At 42.2% G+C, this 19,127-nt stretch overlaps 1 protein-coding gene across 1 annotated transcript in view; it reads right to left on the bottom strand.

The window, feature by feature from the left end:
* The window catches only part of LOC306714860 (receptor-type tyrosine-protein phosphatase delta), a 138,840-nt gene that overhangs the window by 42,288 nt on the left and 77,425 nt on the right, over positions 1-19,127 (bottom strand). Inside the window, 2 exon segments of the mRNA XM_079185019.1 lie at positions 1,876-2,064; positions 18,019-18,160. Of these exon segments, the coding sequence (XP_079041145.1) occupies positions 1,876-2,064; positions 18,019-18,160 (331 nt within the window).

The following is a 19,127-nucleotide window of genomic DNA, read 5'->3' as shown; positions in this document are numbered from 1 at the left end:
ATTTAACAGGGTACGTAAATAAAGGTACTAGAGGAAAGATAAAGGAGAGGGAGAGAGAGAGAGAGAGAGAAAGAGAGAAGGAATTGTTCTGTACTCTACTGGCAAAGATAGACAGGATTCATCATAGAAAAAAGCATAGATCAGAGAGAAGAACTTGTACATTGATGTGGCACGGGGAGGCGCCATTTTTGGAAGTGGCAATAGCTTCTGAAGACCGTCTCCTGAAGGGAGAGACTTTTGACGACTTTGTGTGTGAGATTGTGAGCAGTCATACTTAAACAACTTGAGATATCCCTTTGCTTCACCTGAGCTAAGCAGAGCTGGTCACCTCCCTAAAACACTTGAAATTCCCAGAGCTACTTTGCTGGTGTTAAAAGGATAAAGTGAGTACGTGGTGGGTCAGTGAGTGAGTAAGATGTGAGGACAGGTCATTGTATGACAACATCAGCTAAGGTTGGGTGATTATAATCTCCAGATAGAGGTGATACTGGCAGTGGTAGGACACTTGACTACCGTGGGGTGAGGGAAGAGTGTATGTGCCTCTAGTAGTAGCCCTAATACTACACTATCTGTTAGTAAAATGCATGCCATGCATTTTAATAGTTGTTTGAGACATGGAAATTAGTGGGGGGGGTGATGTGTGCTTTAGAGCTAAGCACTTACCAAAGGATTCTGTAGATTTAAAAATATAGAGAGAAGAAAGACAGCATAAGAATATGATTATATGCTTTAAGTGAGTTTAGTTAACAAAGGTTTTCGTCAATGCTTTATCAACTACGTGAATCAAAGTCGCACAGTTAGAAATAAAGGGTTAATTCTACACAGTTCTGTTAAAAACAAGTCAGAAAGGAAGTCAGGTTAACAAGACGGTTTAACAAAGGACAGCTGTGAAATCTGAAGACAAGGTGGTCAAACATACAAGACTTCAAAGTTACAAGTAGTTGTGCTAATGTGTTGCCTTTCGCGGGCACATAAAGCTGCAAGCTATGATTTATGTCATTTCCGTTAAGAGTATAGAATAGTCTCTGAGATAGTACTGAGACAGTGAAATCAAATGGGGTATTCAGGCGAATGGGGATATTAGGATAATGTCACAGGCAAATCAAAACAAAGCTGGCATCTACACATTAAAGCAGTACATTTAAAGAAGTAAGGGGTAAGGGGAAAAGCCTTGTGAAGCTTTACACACTACTGTGGCTGATTAGAGTCCAAAAATAGATGTTTGTCTTTAACCTAAAGAAAGTTCTTATGCAATAAAATAGTTTTTATTCAGAGGTTTAAGGATCCCTCTTTCAAAAAAATACAATTTCAACAAATGAACCAGAACGATGATTAATTTGCTGTTCTGCATCTTTCCTATTTTATAATCATGTGAATTCCTTAGCAGATTCTGAATGAAGCTGAATGTTGAATATTAATTGTTTAAAAAAAAAAAGAAAAAAGGCATAAGAAATGAAGAGAATGGATCCCAAAAAGGAAAAATACTGCACCAATGCAGTGGACAGGAAATCAACACAAAACCGCAGAAATAATTAATTGTAAAAAGTCACAGCAGTGAGCAATGAGGGCAGAAGTTAGGGCAGAAGCCAGCAAACACAGAGGGGGAACAATCCCAACAGCCCATGACAACACTGGAAGACAAAGGGAGACACACATACAGACAGCACACACCGGGGCGCACAGAGAGTAGAGGACAGGAAGTAGTAGAAACAATGCCATTACCTACAAAATTAAAAGCCAAATGAGAGGTTAAATTATGGGAGGAAGAAGAGGATGAACGAACAGAGAAGACAACAGGGGGAGCGGCTCAGATAGAGAATAACAAGAAAGGAGACTCCCCGCTTTGTAATTCAGTTTTCAGCAGAGGAAACCGACCTGATCTGAGCTGTTTAATGCGTCCATTGTTGGTGGTGGTGTTGACAGGGAGGAAGTCTTTAAACCAGGAGATGTCTGGGTCGGGGTTGCCGCTGGCGGCACAGAGCATAGTGGCGGTGCGCGTTCGCTCCACCACTTTCAACTGTGGGCCCATGTCTATGGTGGGGAAACCAGGGGGCAGCTGGTCCTCTGCGAAAAAAACAAAACAAAAAAAAAAGATGAGAGATATTGTTACAGACGTGAGATTCAGAACTGCAGAGCAACAGCACGAGTGAAAGATGGATCTACAATGTACATGAACAAGAAGGGAGAATGGACACAACAGCACACTTTAGGCATCTCCACGTAGTTCAGGTTGTATTCGAGGAAATCAAAAAATATTTGCTTCCTTGCTGAGCGTTAGGTGAGAAGATAGAACACATTATATGTCAGTTAAACAAGCTAGGAGTACCCTAAACAGAGTATTTCCCAGAATTCTTTAAATGGCATAAAAGAAGAGCCCCTAGCTCCACTGGATAACCATTTATCCACCTTTGAAGTTCTTTGATAGTGGCAGGCGGCTTAGCTGTGTTGAATAAGCTGTCTTGTCCCAGCCTGTGTCTCAACTTACTGACTTAACAGAGGCGGGCTACATCTTGCTGCCGTTTGAGATGTGAGAGGAGATAACTCCTCGCTTCAAACGTGTTCTTTTAGCAAAACAAAGCAAAATCAAAGTCCGGGGGAAGTTTTGTCTGAAGCTCGCGGCTGTGAAGCGGGAAGTATACTCGGCTTGCAGAAAGTGAGGATCTTTGAGAGTGTGCAGAGTGGAATTTTCCATGCGCCGTGAGATCTCTGGATGCAAAATGTCTGCCTCTGCGTAAAGTTAGGGGAAATCAGAAAAATACCAGACCTAACTTCTAAATGCTAATGAGGTTTATGTGCACCTTTTTAAGTTTTCCTTTCCCCGCTGTGATATCGCTAATTAGTGTCTTCCGCTGCTCTCGTAAACTGCACCTTTTTTTTGGAAACACTTTCTACATTAAATTTTCATGAGGAGACATCAGTCTGGAAACAGCTTTGAGATGCCACAGCCTGCACACAGCCAAACGACAATCATGGCCGCCTTCCAACAATGCTTTTGGGTATCTGGCATGAGAACCCAACGCGATGGATAAATCTTCTCAGAAATAGACTGTATTACAAATGAGTGACTTCAGACTGAACTGCAAAACTTTCCGATGCAACTCAGCGTCCCTGACTGAACTGACACGTAATTTTTGACAGTGATGGAGGGGCATTGTTTGCTAAATGTTTGAATGAATGAATGAATTTCTATCCTATATAAGGCATACTTTGAACACTGGTCCTTTTCTTGGCAGCAGTGCGCTGTTAGTTACACCGGACGTCCTGCCCCATGCATCCTTATGGTTTATCACTGGAAGTCCTTGACATGCTGTGCAATATATAGCTTACATTTATCCCTTTCAGTATCCATTAAGGTAATGAGAGCTGCCCCGGGCTTTACTCTTGTTAAAAGTTTGTAGGTGTTTGGCACTGTGTTTGCTTGTTGCTTGCACAAAATTGATTTGCTGTTAAGACAAATACCACTTAACCACGCAATTCACCTCAGTTACACTAGCCTTATTTAGTTAACATCACAGTTAAAGTAGGAAAGTTAAGGTGAAGGACAGATCCAATTCTAGTGTAAAACCTGAGGAAATCCCCCTTTTTCTTTCTTGCTATCTTATTACCGCCGTTCATAGCTGCCTTACAGTCATTAAAGGTGATTGCATGGTGAGGGATGGTGATTTATATTCATTTTAGGTGTTTATGTGATAAGCTTCAAGAATTCTATTAGCTATCATCTTGCTCTATTTCTGATTTACAGTGACAACGCAGTAAAAAAATAATTATGTAATGTGATCATTGTACACGATCGTGACTTTTTATGTGTTTTTTTTGTTTTTACAATCAACACATTCATTTAAGGAGTTCTCTGATATTCACACATATATATATATATATTATAATACGAATTTTGTGACCATTGGTCATAGCAACTTATTTCTTCCAAAAGTATCCCATTCACAACTTTCAAGGAATGAGGGAATAGTCTAATCCGAAAACAACACTTAAAAACTGCACATTCAAAGTGGCTCATTGAAATGGAGAAAGACGGGGAGGACGGTGAAAGGAATTCATTGTACAAGGTAGCCCCGTTTCCAGCTCCCTTCAGCCTGCTGAAGGTCGAACAGACAATCAGTCGATTCTACAGTGAGTCAGAAGTATACCTGATCAAACACAATAGCCCGGGAGCATGAGTGCATGTTGAATATAGTAATTGGATGTGACAATCCATGCGAACTAAAAAGCAACTCCTGTGAAATTGCAATATATTCTAAAACAAAGTGCTCAAGAGATCATAATTTAACTGTCCTTTTAAGAAGCCCGGCTTGTTCTCATGCTGCTGCATGCAATGCCCCAGGTTGTTCCTGAAGAGGGTGTGAGGCAACATTCATTTTAATTTGTAAATGGTGTCCTCAAAGTGAGGATCCTGTAAAATATTTGGACAGTAAAACCATGGCAATTCTGTCTGATTTGCACTGCTGATTAACTACAGTGTGGCTCACTGAAATTGTGGAAACATATAAAAGTGAGGCCTGGGTCAAGTGTACAAAAGGGCACTTTCACAGAACCCATCTTCCGTATCCTATAGAATGCGTTTGTTACATGATGCTAGCCCGTAACTCTGGCGCAGGCAGCTGATGTGACTCCAGGCAGTGCATTTAAAATTAATGACCTGTTACAAAGGTTTCTGGCCTTTGAATTCTTGCTCAGCCCAGAAATGTATTTTACAGCTGCTTTGTGCACTCGCGCTCATCGAGAATGGCCACAAAGTCATGACTTCAACCGTGAGGTATCTCGAAACTTTTCTTGCATAGGACTTTGACTTACGATCCAAAGACAGAATAATAAACACGAGTCCTTTGACGTTCTCAAGCTCCTCACGGCTCCCAGCAATACGCTCGCTCACTTCAGAAAGAGAATTACCATTGTGATCATAAATAAAGCGAGGGAAATTAAACACATTTGCTAACTTGTGCTGTGATTAACAACTCGCGTCAACAGAGCTGCAGCAGCATTTCCCTTCCAAAAAGGCAAAGCCTCCAAAAATGAAATCAGATTAATCACGACGTAATCCAAGCCGCGGCCTGTTTGGTGTACATTTAGGAAAAGTTGGGTTATTGACAAAGTGTTAAAAGTAAAGAGGGGCCAAGCGGCTAGTAGTTTTCCCCATGTGCTATGTTTGCAGTTCTGCTAAGTGTCAAGAGGTTGGTTTTCGGCTTGTGGTTACATTATCAGCAAAGCGCTACTTCATTACCCCTTTAGTAACCCTGATCTGCATCCTGATAGGAGTAGCAATTGGATTTGATTGGCTTGTTGTGCTCTGTGTTTTGGGGCTAATATATGCTGTGTGACTTGAACATACAGCCACAAGCTACCTGTGCAGTGTACGGAAGTCAAAGCTGAAATGGGAAAACAGCTTCTTTATTCTACCTTGCTGCGAACTGCAATCTCAAGGACGGCCTATAAGACAAGGGCAGTTTCTGCTTTATAGACCCATACTGTATATTCAACAATGGATCTACACACTAAATGAGATGGAAGGGAGAGAAATGCTGAAGTCACCTTCTAAAGAAGTGCTGAGCACTGGTGCTTGATATAAAAAGACTCCCAATGACAATTTGCACACATTAGCCACTGCCAGGCTATCAGGCCATATGAGTGTGCGGTGCCAAGTATGGGAGGAGTATAAAAGGGACATTGGCTCAAAAAGTACCTCAGTGAGCAGATTTCTGCTGAAGACATAAGGCCAGTGGACATAAACTCAGCCCATTAGCAGATTATATCTATTGATCACTCGCACAAAATATGAGCACAAGTGGAATCACATTTTCCTCGTACAAAAACAGTGGCCATTTCGGTTTCTGAAATGTAGCTTGAGAGCAACATAAAGTCGGCACAATCTGTCGTTATATTGCAGTCGCTGGCAATAAACGCACACAATCACACTGTGTTCAAAGTCAACTTGTCACCTGCTGCGTCGTAACGACTGGAGTTACAAACTCAAGTAATATCCACCTTGTTTGGGCTCAAATTAAATGAGCCTAATTAAGTCTCAGCAGATAAAGGTACCGTTCAAACGTGAGCTGTGACTGTTAGCTTGGTTCGCGCTCCAGCGAGGCACTTTTGTGTTAGTGCAGACGGAGGGGTTGTTTACAAGGTACTACAGGACTAATGCAGTTACATCTATGGAGTGCAACCAGACTAAAACCAATGCCGGGACATCTGCCTGAGTTTAATATGTGCCCAGATGTGGACAGCTGTGGGAAAGCGGCTACAGAAAAACCAAATAAAAAGTATGTTCCGCTCTCCTGCACAGCGCCGGCAGTAAACCTAGCGCTGTGTCTTTTTCTCTGGTGTACGATAGACCATTCACAGAGCAGAGGTTTTTGGAGGAAGCAATTACACAGTCAGTAGGCGTCGCCAGATATTGGTAGTCTGCTAATATTGCATATGCTTTTAGCTCGTAGGTGGGACATTGTGTCGGTAATGATGATTGACATTTAAATAGTGAGCAGTGATGTCAAAATACAATTCAGCATTCCTCATTGCGTAGTGACACAAAAGCAGTAAAATGCGAAGAATACCGAGTGTGAATCTTCTACTTAAGTCTAATTAAGTAAGATGTAATGTCACTGAAAGCACATTTGGCTCCAATATTACAGATTAAGTACAAATGAATCTGAGAAGGAAATAAAAGCTTTGTCGCACTGTTCTTTCCAAGTGAAGCCATAAAAACATAAACCTTTCCGGTCACATTCTGGCTTATGTTCCGTGGTTGCTGCACAAGGATTGGATTTGGTCCGACCCTTTTCTTCCCAAGCGGAACAAGACTTTTCACCCTGCGGTTGAGGTTATTCTTCAGGGAAAATCCCCGCGGGCCAAAATAAGATGTATTTGTTGGACGTATTTGAGTGGATACAATCTCCTCAAAGAGGCTGTCACAGGTCACTTGCTGTGTCAGCGTGCTGGGGAAACGTGTGTGTCAAGACCTATTGTTGTTTGAGGAGCCCTCCTCGCCACAGATGCTGGATTATGGAAGTGTGGGAATTCGGGGTAGATGTCTTCAAGTATGACATTCTTAAGATTTACACTGCTTTTTCTTGGGCCCTAAAGATTATCCTTGCCCAGTTTAGGAATCAATCTGATTCTCGCTACCCCTCCCCAGATATTTCAGCCAGAACAAAAAGATGAGCCACAAAACATTACCCGTGGAGTGTGACAGCACTGCTTATTTTTCTCAGCAGCCTGAGCCAAAGCCATTTTTTTTCCCACCACACCACAGCATATCATTTGAAGTTGAGGGACAGTGATTAAAGCACTTTCCACGCTCCAAAAAAAAAAAAACCCCAAAGAAGGGAGAAAGAAGATAGAAGAATTTAGCAGGGTTAGGGTGCTAATCATGTTAATCATACACTCTTGCTGCTCACAAGGACGTCATTTGGAATTGGCTTGTTTCATGGCTTGCTAATGCATTAGCTGACCTAGATTGGACTTGGTGTTTTATAAACTCGTAAAAGGTAATTAATAAAGGAAAAAGGATGAAAGACTTGTAGAAGTGCAGTGATATTACAGAGAGGAAATCTTGACACACAGATAAATACATGACATTTGGGTCTTTGTGACATACACTCCCCCCGCCCAAATGAGGTTGTTGATTCGGATCACATTAACATGGCAACATTGTCCATTGTAATTTGTTTACAGTTCTCAAAAATGTGTTGCAAGCCTAGTTAATACATCCGCTCAGAGACGACCTGAATCCTCTTCAACAAAATGTTCTGTTCGGCTCCTGTTAAACTGACGTATTCAATTATTATTTTTTTTCCTTTGGCATGGGAGAGGGGAATGTTAATTATGCTTTTGTTTTCACACAAACAAAATTACTCAACCAAACGTAAGAGCTCTTGATTAACAAAGGCAGACAGCAATTCCATTTTGTGCCAATTCTATGACGGCATCTGTTCTATTTTTTTGCTCTTCCCCTCCCTCTAATGTTTCACCATTTTCACCCACATCGTTGGTTTCCTTGCTCTGCTTACAAGGTACACTTACCACTGCGGTGCAAAGGTGTACTTTTACAATCCAGCACCGAATGATTGACAGGTTCTAAATCTAAACCCACCCGTTGTTTTATCAGCCACCTGCAGCCTGGTTCAACTATCTCAAACCTGGACTAAGACAGAGTTACTTTATTCAACACTCCATCATTCTGACTCTAAACTTTTGCAAAGGTGAAACTTGTCCCCAAATACATGTTCTATCCCTTATTTCCTTTGTCCAATGAAAAAACACAGACATTTGATTCTATTGATGTAATTAAATTGTTGTTTTACTTGTTGCTGCCACAAAGGACGACTATTGCAGAGATACAAGTGAAAGTAACGCGTTATTCAATCAGAGGACAAGTCCAGACAAGCATCCTGAGTATAAAAGCACCTGTTCATCATCGCTGAGCGAAAAGGAGGAATGACAAACGGAGATGTCTGAATTTTCCCTAAATGCCCTCAGAGAATCCAAAGCATGTATTTATCTCACTGATACATCCCAGGGCTGTTTGGCACACATGTTGTCCAGTCTAAATAAGATTAGGTTTCCCACTGGAGCTTCCTTTGAGCCAGAATTCCCAAATAAGCCTCCTGGCACCTGCACTGGGTAGATATTGCTTAAGTAATCCAATAATAGAAAACAAAATGCTCAGCACTTCGTCTATTAAGGCACACAACAGTGTGTGGTAGGGGACAATTCTGGAATTCATCTTCCTCAGTTGTTTTTCAGGGGTTCACAGGGCGAGTAACCTTCAAATTGTTTTAAAACAGGTTGTGTATCTAGACTGATTCATTTTCAAATTATTATTCTGCAGACTTCAGACAGAAATCTGAGGGCGAGTCCCAATTATAAGCCTGGGACCACAATTCTTTATGTTCCTAAGCCTTAGACAAACTGTTATGAGAATATGTTAAGAGGCAAAGCCTACAAAGCTTTCCAGTTTAAGTTTACAAATGCGTCGGGTTAGAATCAATCCTGTAGTATTTAGCAGAGTGCTGGAGAGTTTGCTATGAAAGCCCATGATCCATTTACTTCAGTCTTCATAACAACATTGATGGAGTGGCCAACTTAGAGAGAGGATTATGTCAGTTTTTGTGTCTACTGTGGGTCAAGGGCCTATTTTCACAGATGCAAGTCATCATTTATTTTCATCTTATAGATATGAAGGAGAGTGGTTTCAGGTGAAAAATGAAAATAAACAATTACCGTCTGCAGTAGTTTACCTGTACAATTGAAATGACTGCTATGGCGTACACACACGAGGGCTTTCACAAACCACAACAAAAGAGATATGGTTTTGCAAATGTGTCCCAATATACTGAATATATTTTGCCGTGAAAAATTGGGTTCTTCCGTGCAACGCAGAAGAAGTGTAGCTGGGCTGATGACGGCATGCTTTAAGACATCAGTTGATTCAACAGGTATAGAGCGCGCTAATGAATATTACTGTGAATGTGCCAGAAATGGCTCAAGCAGCTAATTCCAATTTTCTATAATAGTTTTAAGAGGAGCAGGCCCACTTCAACACAAAGTGCCATTAAGTCGCATTAGCGTGTTACCTCTAAAAGGTGGTTCAGTAATTTGCTGAACAAATGCAGTCTCTTTGAGAAAACCGCTAATACCCGAAGGCCGACAACGAGGGACCATCTAGTATCCACTAAAATGTTATTTTACCCTTGTTGCCTAAAGGAGCAAAATAGGAATGGATTGAGAAATACCAGCGTGTTCCTTATCCTGTGATGATGAACGCCGGAACGAAATACAAGAGGAGGAAGGTGAAGGCACAGAGAGCTCCGGTAACCCGAGGTTCACGGCCCTCTGTCTCTGTGAAAAATAGCATCGTCTCCCCCTTTGCCCCGCACTGATTGTTTCTTCCATAAATCCCCTTTGAGATTGTATAATTAATTGAATGCTGCTTATTTGTCATTAAAAAACCCTCGCCTAATGCCTGAGATTATGAGGAAACCATTGTAGAGTCAATCTATTAATCACCGAGCCTTTTTTCCCCCCCAGAAAAACCTTCACAGATGAACAATTCGAGCCGTTCCTCATTCTGGATGACATTGGAGAACTCGTAAAACTTTTAGTTGACACACTGTTGTCATGGTGCATTATTTCTTGTACACTTCCTTTGTGGATCACATAATAACTACATATTTCCATGAAAGACGTAATGCACATCTGTCATGTTTCTCTACAAAAGGTAGGAGCTATACAGTTGACAATCATGGGGAGATTTTGGATCGATTTGTTTGAATGTCCACTTCTCCCTTTAGGACTTTTGTGTCGGGAGCTCCGCAGAGAAGCAGTTTTGGGATTCGGGTTGAAATTGAGAAACGCGATCCAGGTCAAAAATGATTTTCTATGGATTATGCTTTAAAATGACCCCGTCTGCCGTTCCCCAGAGACATTTTCTATGGCCATCGCTGCTCGGGGCAGATTGAATCAGCCGAGCACAGGGCATGCATCGGAGATGTATGCCGCTTCTGGCAAGGCGCCCCCAACTCTCCCCTGGCCCCCACGTCATTCATAAACATGACGGATTAGCTGTGATATTCTTCCATTTACAACATAAGCAAAGGGAGTCAGAGGAGGAGAATGAAAGCAGAGAGTGAGCGTTAGTGTCGGATGCCCCTAAGGGGTATAGTACTAAAATGGATGGGTAAAGAGGAAGATGAAAAGCAGAGATGAAGCAGGAAGGGCGGAGAGGGGGACTTTCTCTACAGGCCTGGCTGGGCAAGCAGCAAGCCAGGCACAAAGCTCCATTTACGCTCAGATGCCCCCCCCCCCCCCCCCCCCCTCTTCCTGTTTTTGCTCTAGACTAGACGTCAGCTCAGCCAGATGTACTGTTCTGAGTAAAGATCACCTAGGGGGAAGTGGAGAAGGGAGAAAAGGAGATTTCAGGACCTTTTCTACCTACAATCATGTCTTTCTCCCACGCTGACATTGTCTTTTGAGTTTGCCTCACTCACTGTCTTCATCTGCCTCGATCCAGTCGCAAAGGCTCTCCTCTAATCTGTCTTTGTCTGTCTCCCATCTTCCCTCTCCAACCCTCTTCAGGATTTCATTTAGCATATTCCATTTGCTGGCTGTTACCTTGAGCAATGCTTCCATTTACTTCAGAAAACGGTTCCATATTTATTTGGTTCAGTTGGACAAAGAAAAAGAAAATCTGCTCCTATCATCTTGTCTGCCACCAGCACTTTTTCTGTTATGAGCAATATTCAAAGGAGGAGGGAGAAAACTATTTGACAGTGTTTTGAATTAGTAGCCAAACACAAAGGTAAAATGGATGTTGCCTATTTTCTCTCAACTCCATGAAACACACTTTAGGAAGCCTCTTCTTTTTTTCCTAGCCTTTTCGTAACAGTCCATCAACCATCATTTGGTCCTCTTGAGTGCATTAAACATTCACAAATAAAAGGCAGGGAATATATAAACAAGCACACACTACCGTCTCCTTGGAGACACCCCTGTCACTTTGAAGCATATACTGCGAGACATCTGCTCTGCTTTTAACTTTCAGCCTTTTCTTGTATATTCACCCTCTTACCGCCCACTTGGGATGACTACATGATGCTTGATGTGTCAAAGTTTAATAAAGTCTACGTTTGCGTATCAATATTTATCATAAAATAATATTTAACTCTGTGGGTTGATTTATTTGTGTTTGTCTTTTCAGGGGATGCTGATAAAAGCCCAGAAGCTGGAGCCGGTGAGGGCTGAGAGAATCAGCAACCAGGTGAGTCTGCCGACTGGGCAGGAGCAAAAAGACAGAAGGCCACACTGTGAGACACTGAGTTGCTTCATTAAGCTTCATGTACTATACATTCAGAAGCAGGTGGGTCAGGTTGATCAAAACGGGCATTTCTAATACTTTGGCTTGGATTGTCTCTTGGCATATCTTACCAGAAATCGGTGTGTGTTCAGGTTAAATGGACTGCACGGGACTGTTTGTGTGTATGTGGTGTGTATGACTTTACTCGCAAGAAAGCATCCCATCAGCTGCCAGAATGCGTCCACAAACTCCTCTGAGCTTTAATCACTTCCAGCATTTTGTGCATGACCAGATATCTTTATGGGTCACGCCCCAGGACTCTTAAATTTGAACATGGTATCATCAGGCACAGACGAGTACTCTGGGAGACCTGCCGTATAAATGTCTGAGGAAACCGACATCATACAAGTTCACTTCCTTCTGAGAAAGGCAAAACCTAGCACCAGCCATTTCAATAATTGATAGAGCTAAAAGCTTGCTACAGGAGAGGGGAGTATAAAGATTATTCATGCTTGCTGACATCCTGCAGAGAAGGACCTCATGGCTTTCAAAGAGCCCTAATGGAAAACGGGGTTATATCAGGCTCCTCAAATTCATCAGACGGGCATTCTCCCCAAACATGACTACGGTGTCACAGCAGGCAGTGGATGCCAGTGTTTTATTATGGAAATTTTGATATTGAGGCCACATGTTTTGAGATCTGACGGCTCGGTTTAGCGCTGATGAAACTTGTGATGAACTTGTTTTGTCCCCCTTTCATGCAGCCATAAAACATTTCATTATTAATTGCACTCATCTTTGCTGTACTGAATGTAATAATCTATAGGCGACTAATTACACCCGCAAATCAATTCTTGCCACTTTCTCAGTCCAAAGTTGTTTGGCTGTAATTAGCGAGCAGCCTTCACAGCTTGAAAAGTTTCTCAAATGCATTAGCTGCATTAACGATGACCCTGCAGTGCCCAATTAATCTAGTAGAAAATGACTTAAGTGGAGCTACGATCAAAGCTACTAACATTAGCACCCCTCGACTACCTGGCTCAGGCTTACATACTCCTCGTCATGGAGTAGTTCTGTGTTACATTCTGCCATTTGCTCGACTTCAGATAGTCGTTTATCAAGCTAAAAAAAGATAAAATGTCTGATCTTATGATTGGCATAACTATACAGTTTTAGAGGATGTAGCAACGGTTAGCATGCTAACATGCTGAACTGAACTGTGGCATGTTTGCATTGTCACTGTGAGCACATTAGCGTGCTAAGGCTAGCTTTTATCTCAATGCACAAATGCAGCCTAACAAAACGGTTAGCATGGCTGCATGTAGTCTCTTTTTGTCTTGTTTACTTTAACATACACAACAATGTATATAAAATGTCTTTAAAAGGCAAGAAACATGTTTCAGGTGTATAACCTCTCTTTACCATATTGTGTTATTTACTGTTCAACTGTCCTTCCACAAGATGTGCGAAACAATTAGCATTTTCACTCATGATCCAATTACGCTGCCAGTAACAGTGAGGTCACTGTGGAGAACAGTGGCATCTAAGGAAAACAAACAAACAGAAAACACATTCCTCATTTGTCTGAATCAATAATTATTAATTCAGGAGGCTGTCTTGACGTGAATTCAAACAAATACAGAGCCGCAGAGTTATCTATCATGTTCAGTGTGCAGTCCAAGCGCCTTTGTGGCTCCAACAGATGTTTCTTCACACGCTATGCAGACTGTAAAGTCTGACATCCGTCTTGTTGGCAGCGGTTATGCCTTAAATCATCTTGCATACAATTCAGAAAGTGATCGGCTCCCACCATTAACCGCGCAGTAAGATATAAGGGGTTGTGGGGTTTCTTTTTTTTTTTCTTTTTCTGAGAAGAGATCAATTTCTGTGAGGACAGTCAACTCCATCTTTTTAATTACAATAATTAATAGCTTGTCATCATATGCTCCAGTTCTGTGACGTATGAGAGAGAGAGAGAGAAGTTGGGAATTGAGGGGAGAGTAGCATCAAATCGGTATTGGCCAAATCCCAAGCAATAACTCTGCCTGTGGGTATTTCATGAAACATCTAATGGACATGAAGATAATTGATGATCTGTGATAAAACCTGCAAAAAACAACAGTGGCTTCTGAAACACCAGAACTGGTGACAAGGACAATTATGTTTAAGAGTCCTACCTACTGTTAGAGGATAAATCAGTTTGACTTCATAGTGCACCGACCACTTAGGTTACACAATTCACCCAGACCTAAAATGCTGTTCCAAGAAGTCTATAATATCGTAGTTTAATGTAGCAAAAGAGTTAAACGCCTACAGTGACTCGGCATGTTTCCACAGCACCACTTTTGGAGGGAAACATTTCTTTTCTAACAAAATGGAGTGTTCCATGTGGCAGCCTAGGCCTTGCCGTCCATAGAACTCCCGCCAGTAAACCACTGAATTGTATGGTAGCTGCGCCCCCCCCCCCCCCCCCCCCCCCCGCAGTAGTTTTACAATGGTCACTTGCTTCATCCCCACTGCATTCCTTGCTCCGGCAGTCCGAGACAGCTGACACAGCATTTATCTCGCTAAGCAATTTGAGCATGCAGTACGGCTTTTGTTCATCCCTCACTCTGCACTTGTAAGAAAGGAACGCATTATACATTGAGCAAATTGTGCAAGAGCACACAGATTTAAAAGGAGAAAATGATGGTTAGGAATGAGCTTTAAGGTACATTTAGAATTATTATTATCAGTCACTCGTCACAGCGATGCAGGCACGTCCATGCGGTTCCCGTCGACCAGCATCTCTGGGATATCGGTTAACTCGGCTTGGAATATAAATGAATCCGTTTTTGATGTCTTTTATTAAGGAGGAGAGCATTTTTGTTATGACAATGACAAAGAGCCGAGCGCATACATTGTCTATGAATAATCACTGATCATGTAGCAGCCCTTTCATTGTCTATGGAAAGATCCGTCTCAGCGATACGGCTTTGACCGTGCCATTGCACCATTCCATACAAATGGAAATGATGCATTCTGTTTTTCCGTCACAGGAGAGCGGCTTCCCATTTTCCGCTCCCACTGTCAAGTTGTGCACAGCTGCATAAGTTTGCGCGCCTGTGTGTGGGGCACAGGAAATGGCTGTTGACAGCATAATGGGAGTGTGAGGATGCAATATAAATCCTTAATCATGCCTGAATCATGAACTGCAGCACTCAAATCCACACATCATTCTGCTGGAACTCCTAGCAGAGAGTGTGGACCCTGTGCGGTGTTCCTGCTACATTTTCTGAATATTTCTTTTGTTTACTTTAGTTAAAAGTGTACAAATGAAATCCAAATGCCCTCACATCGTCTAGTGACAGATATACAGGCTCCCCATGAGTCCACACGTATACGCAGATATCTTACAGGGGCATATTCATAAATTAGATCAAATACCACCACTGAAATCATATTCCAGCCGTGACACCCAAAATGTGCTGTTTCTCCATTTCTCTATCCCTTCCTGTCGTTCTCAATTACAGAGCAAATCACGACAACCTTAATTCAAAGACCCGAGTCGCATAGAAGTCGAGTCATCTCGTAGTTAATCAAAACAGAGGGCCCAGAAAAATAGTGCACTGACGAAACCCGTAGCTCACGCTGTGGCCCGGCAGATTTGACTGTGGAAATCATTACGTTTCAGGGTTCGCCTTTCATGCAAATCACTTCCCTCAGCCTGGAAGTTCATTGCTAATGGCACTTACTATCAAGTTAGAGGCACATTCGAATACTAATATCCCCCCCGAACTTTGGATTTGTCACCTCAAGTCCCCTCTCCTCATTGCATGGCAATTACAACAATGTGCTTTTCCTTCATGGAATCCGGCATCGCCCCCTGTGGCGAGCTTCCCACAACAGATGCTTTGCAGTTGTTTCCACAGACCATTGGAGCCCAAATGAACTAAGCAGTCACTTTATATGTATTAGGCCTGGTGTAGTATAGCACTTGTTTGTATTTGCTTATTTATTTATCTCTTCTACACTGAAAGGGCCAAAGGAGGAGAGGGAAAAAAAATGTTTGCTGGTCGTGGTGACAGATCGGACTTAAAAAAAATGTGAAGTTGTTTTTCTTTTCAAACTGCAGTTTGTGTCAGGTGGAATGATGAGTGTGTGTCTTACTGTAGCTTTGGAAGGAGGGAGCTTTTTGGTCTCCTAAATAATATATAAAGCCTCCTTGAGGTAACCTTGTGTTACCCATACAGTACGCTGCCCCCACACACAGTGTGTCAGCTCACTCCAAGCTTCCTGAAAGTCATCCTTATGTTGGGTCTTTGGCTGTATTATGGATGTCTACAACTCAAGTTATAACTGTTGAAGTGTAAACTCAAAGAAAATGGCTTGCTAGAGTTTGTGTTATCACAGCAATGCTTTTCCGTGTCAGTGGCCAGCACTGTGGCATCATTTCCCCTTTTGTGTATATTTGATTTTCATCTTGCTTCCCTTCCTTTTGTCTGTCAAGCCAAGACCGTTATCACTGCTCACAATAGTTATTCAGGTCTTAATAATACATTTCCTCTGTCAGACCTACAACACACTAGATGTCTAGCAAATGTAAATGCTTGACCTTGGTATTGGTATTGGTTTGGATACCTGTTGCCTCATAGCAAGTGGTGACGGAGGGTGGTAAAATGGACATATATAATATAGAAATTGTGCCAAACATTACCTTATCATTCACAATGCCAATATATTTTGGAGTATATATGCATCCACTGGAGGCAATGTGAGGACAGGGAGCACATCCTTTTTATTTGCAATAAGGCCAAGAAAGAAAAAAATACGCTTTTTTCCTGTTTTTCTATTTTCTTCGGTCCGTGATAGGCCTCTACTCACCTTCAATACATTGATGAGAAAGGAGAGGGAGCAGAAGAGCAAAATGGAAATGGTAATAAACATGCTAATGCCAGGCCGTGGAGCGGGGAAGAGCTGCTTCTGTACCCGTCCCTTAGCTATCTATTTGTGTGTGTGTGTGTGATGGTGTGTGTGTGTGTGTGAAGGGGGAAAAACAGAGATACAGACAGAGCGAAAGGGAACAGGAAATGGTGCACAGTATTGCATGTGCACACGTACACACACCCTCACTTTGTGCTCCAGAGTAAACAGGCGAGAGCTGCATGTGAACGTCCCACCTTTCTCTTTCAATCTGCCTCTGGAGACAGTGCAAAGGGCCTTTTGTTGGCTCATTGGCGAGATAAGAAGCAGAGAGGGGGGGGGGGGCAGGGGGGTCTTCGGCGACTCGCAGAGCCAGCTTTTTTTTTTCTTCTATAGGATGGAAGCACCCCTCTCAATAGAAACTCATTTGCCATGTTGTGTAATTGTGGTACATAATGGAGCACACCTCATTCAGGCAGCCCAAGGCATTTTTCTAAAGCCATTTTCTCCATTCACCGCCAAACAAGTCATTCTTTAGAGAGATATTACTCAGCCTTTTAAGCTCAGGGCCGCCGCATATTGCCTTTGAATGCAATGTTGTGTGTAATCAAGATAAAATGTTGCTCAGTGCTTATTATAAAAGAGGCACTTTCAACCAACTTGATATTTGTCATCTGACTTTTATTCTCATTGTTCGCTGGAAGTAAACAAAGTGGCTGACCTTTCCCCACCTGGATTGTTACACGTGTCTGTGTAGAGGAGGCTGGCTATTAACAGCCACTGGTCACTGAAAGGTACTGGCATGAAGGCAACTTGGGTCTAGAATACTACCATAAACAATATATGCGTGTTAATCGAATGAGAATACACTGCTGTACTTCTAACACGGCCAAAGAATATCAAAGCTGGAACGCAGAGATGAAAAATGACTGATTTGAAAATTATTGCTGAGCTTTTCCATTTAACCACCACAGGCTATGAATGGATGGCTATTTGCATAATTTAACTGGCATCTTAATTATTATGTCAGGAATCTGTATGCAAATGACTTAAGTCACTTAGAAACAGAAACGTACTCGGCTAAACGGCTAATGGGACTAAATCTGATCAAGTTAAAAGACACAACGTGAGTGTAACCAAGAGTCTCTAATTGGGTTTGACTGTGTGTTGCGGAAGTGAGAAACCAAGAAGACAGGACAGACACAAAACAAGTACATTCAAGCTTACCTGGGTTAGCTGGGAGACAAAGGGCATGTCAGAGGTGTGTGTGTGTGTGTGTTTTCTCTTGGGGTTGCTGAGAAAGGACCTACCACGTAAAACAGTGAGTCTGGTGGTCGCGCTCGTCTCTCCAACACTGTTGGAGGCGACACATTCATATATGGCTTCATCTCGGGGCGTGCGCAGTGGCTGAATTCTTAGCACTGAACCAGAGCCGTCGTCGAACTCTATCACCTGCAGGTGCGACAGACAGGATATGTTAAAGGAGATTTTTTGGTTCTCAATCGGCGAGGGACCTTCCGCAGAGAGAAAGAGAAGACAACACTGTCGAGGACATTTGGCTATTGACACTGATGGTGATTGACACAATGTGCTTTCCATGACATAAACAAAAGCTGCTGCCTACCTTACATTGAACCCTAGTGATTTATGAATATTGTGGTTGTATACCTGTATATATACTCTACATATACAAAAAGTAACGTCAGGATATGTGCAGTATTATAATGTGTATTGGTAATATGTCAGTAATGAGCATATTTGATGAACAATAATAATAATTTAGCCTTTTTTTGTCGATGTCCATTTGTTATGTGTTCAGACATGTTGTCTTTTAGTTGATGAGCTATTCACTATCTACTCCTAACGTGTGCATTCATTGGTAAGCTAATCGATGCGGCTGACTAACTTTAAGAATGGGGAAAGTTATGGTGGTCAGAATTGCTCCTTGGGTATCGGGTTGCAGGGTGAAATTTAAATCTGAATGTGTCCCACTCTTAAAGTTAACACTCTATCCCCTGGAGATGCATCACACTGGACTGTGTTAATGGGACAGAAACGAGCACAGACAGTTAAAGGTGGCTTGATAAACGGTTAACGGACATTTGTACCATGAGGTGAGATTAGTGGTACAAAGGACAGGACCGACTGTATTGGACGAACGACACATAAAATGCTCACAAACAGGTGTTTGTTGTAGCTTATTCAGCTATTTTTTTTTGCATGCTACATGTTGTATACTCACTGATTTTAGAAAGCCCTGTGTCATAACTCACTCTCTTTTTAAGCATAGAGGTAGATTTCAATAAAGATTGGCCTGAGACCTCTGCTCCACACACAAGCACACACACACACACACACACACACGCACAAACGCACGCAGAGGCCTACACACATTTTCACAAGTTCACAATACATCTGT

The sequence above is a fragment of the Pholis gunnellus genome, assembly GCF_910591455.1.
Source record: "Pholis gunnellus genome assembly, chromosome: 23".
NCBI classification, from domain to species: domain Eukaryota; kingdom Metazoa; phylum Chordata; class Actinopteri; order Perciformes; family Pholidae; genus Pholis; species Pholis gunnellus.
The sequence above is the reverse complement of the archived record's forward strand: the minus strand, read 5'-3'. Positions and strand labels throughout refer to the sequence as shown.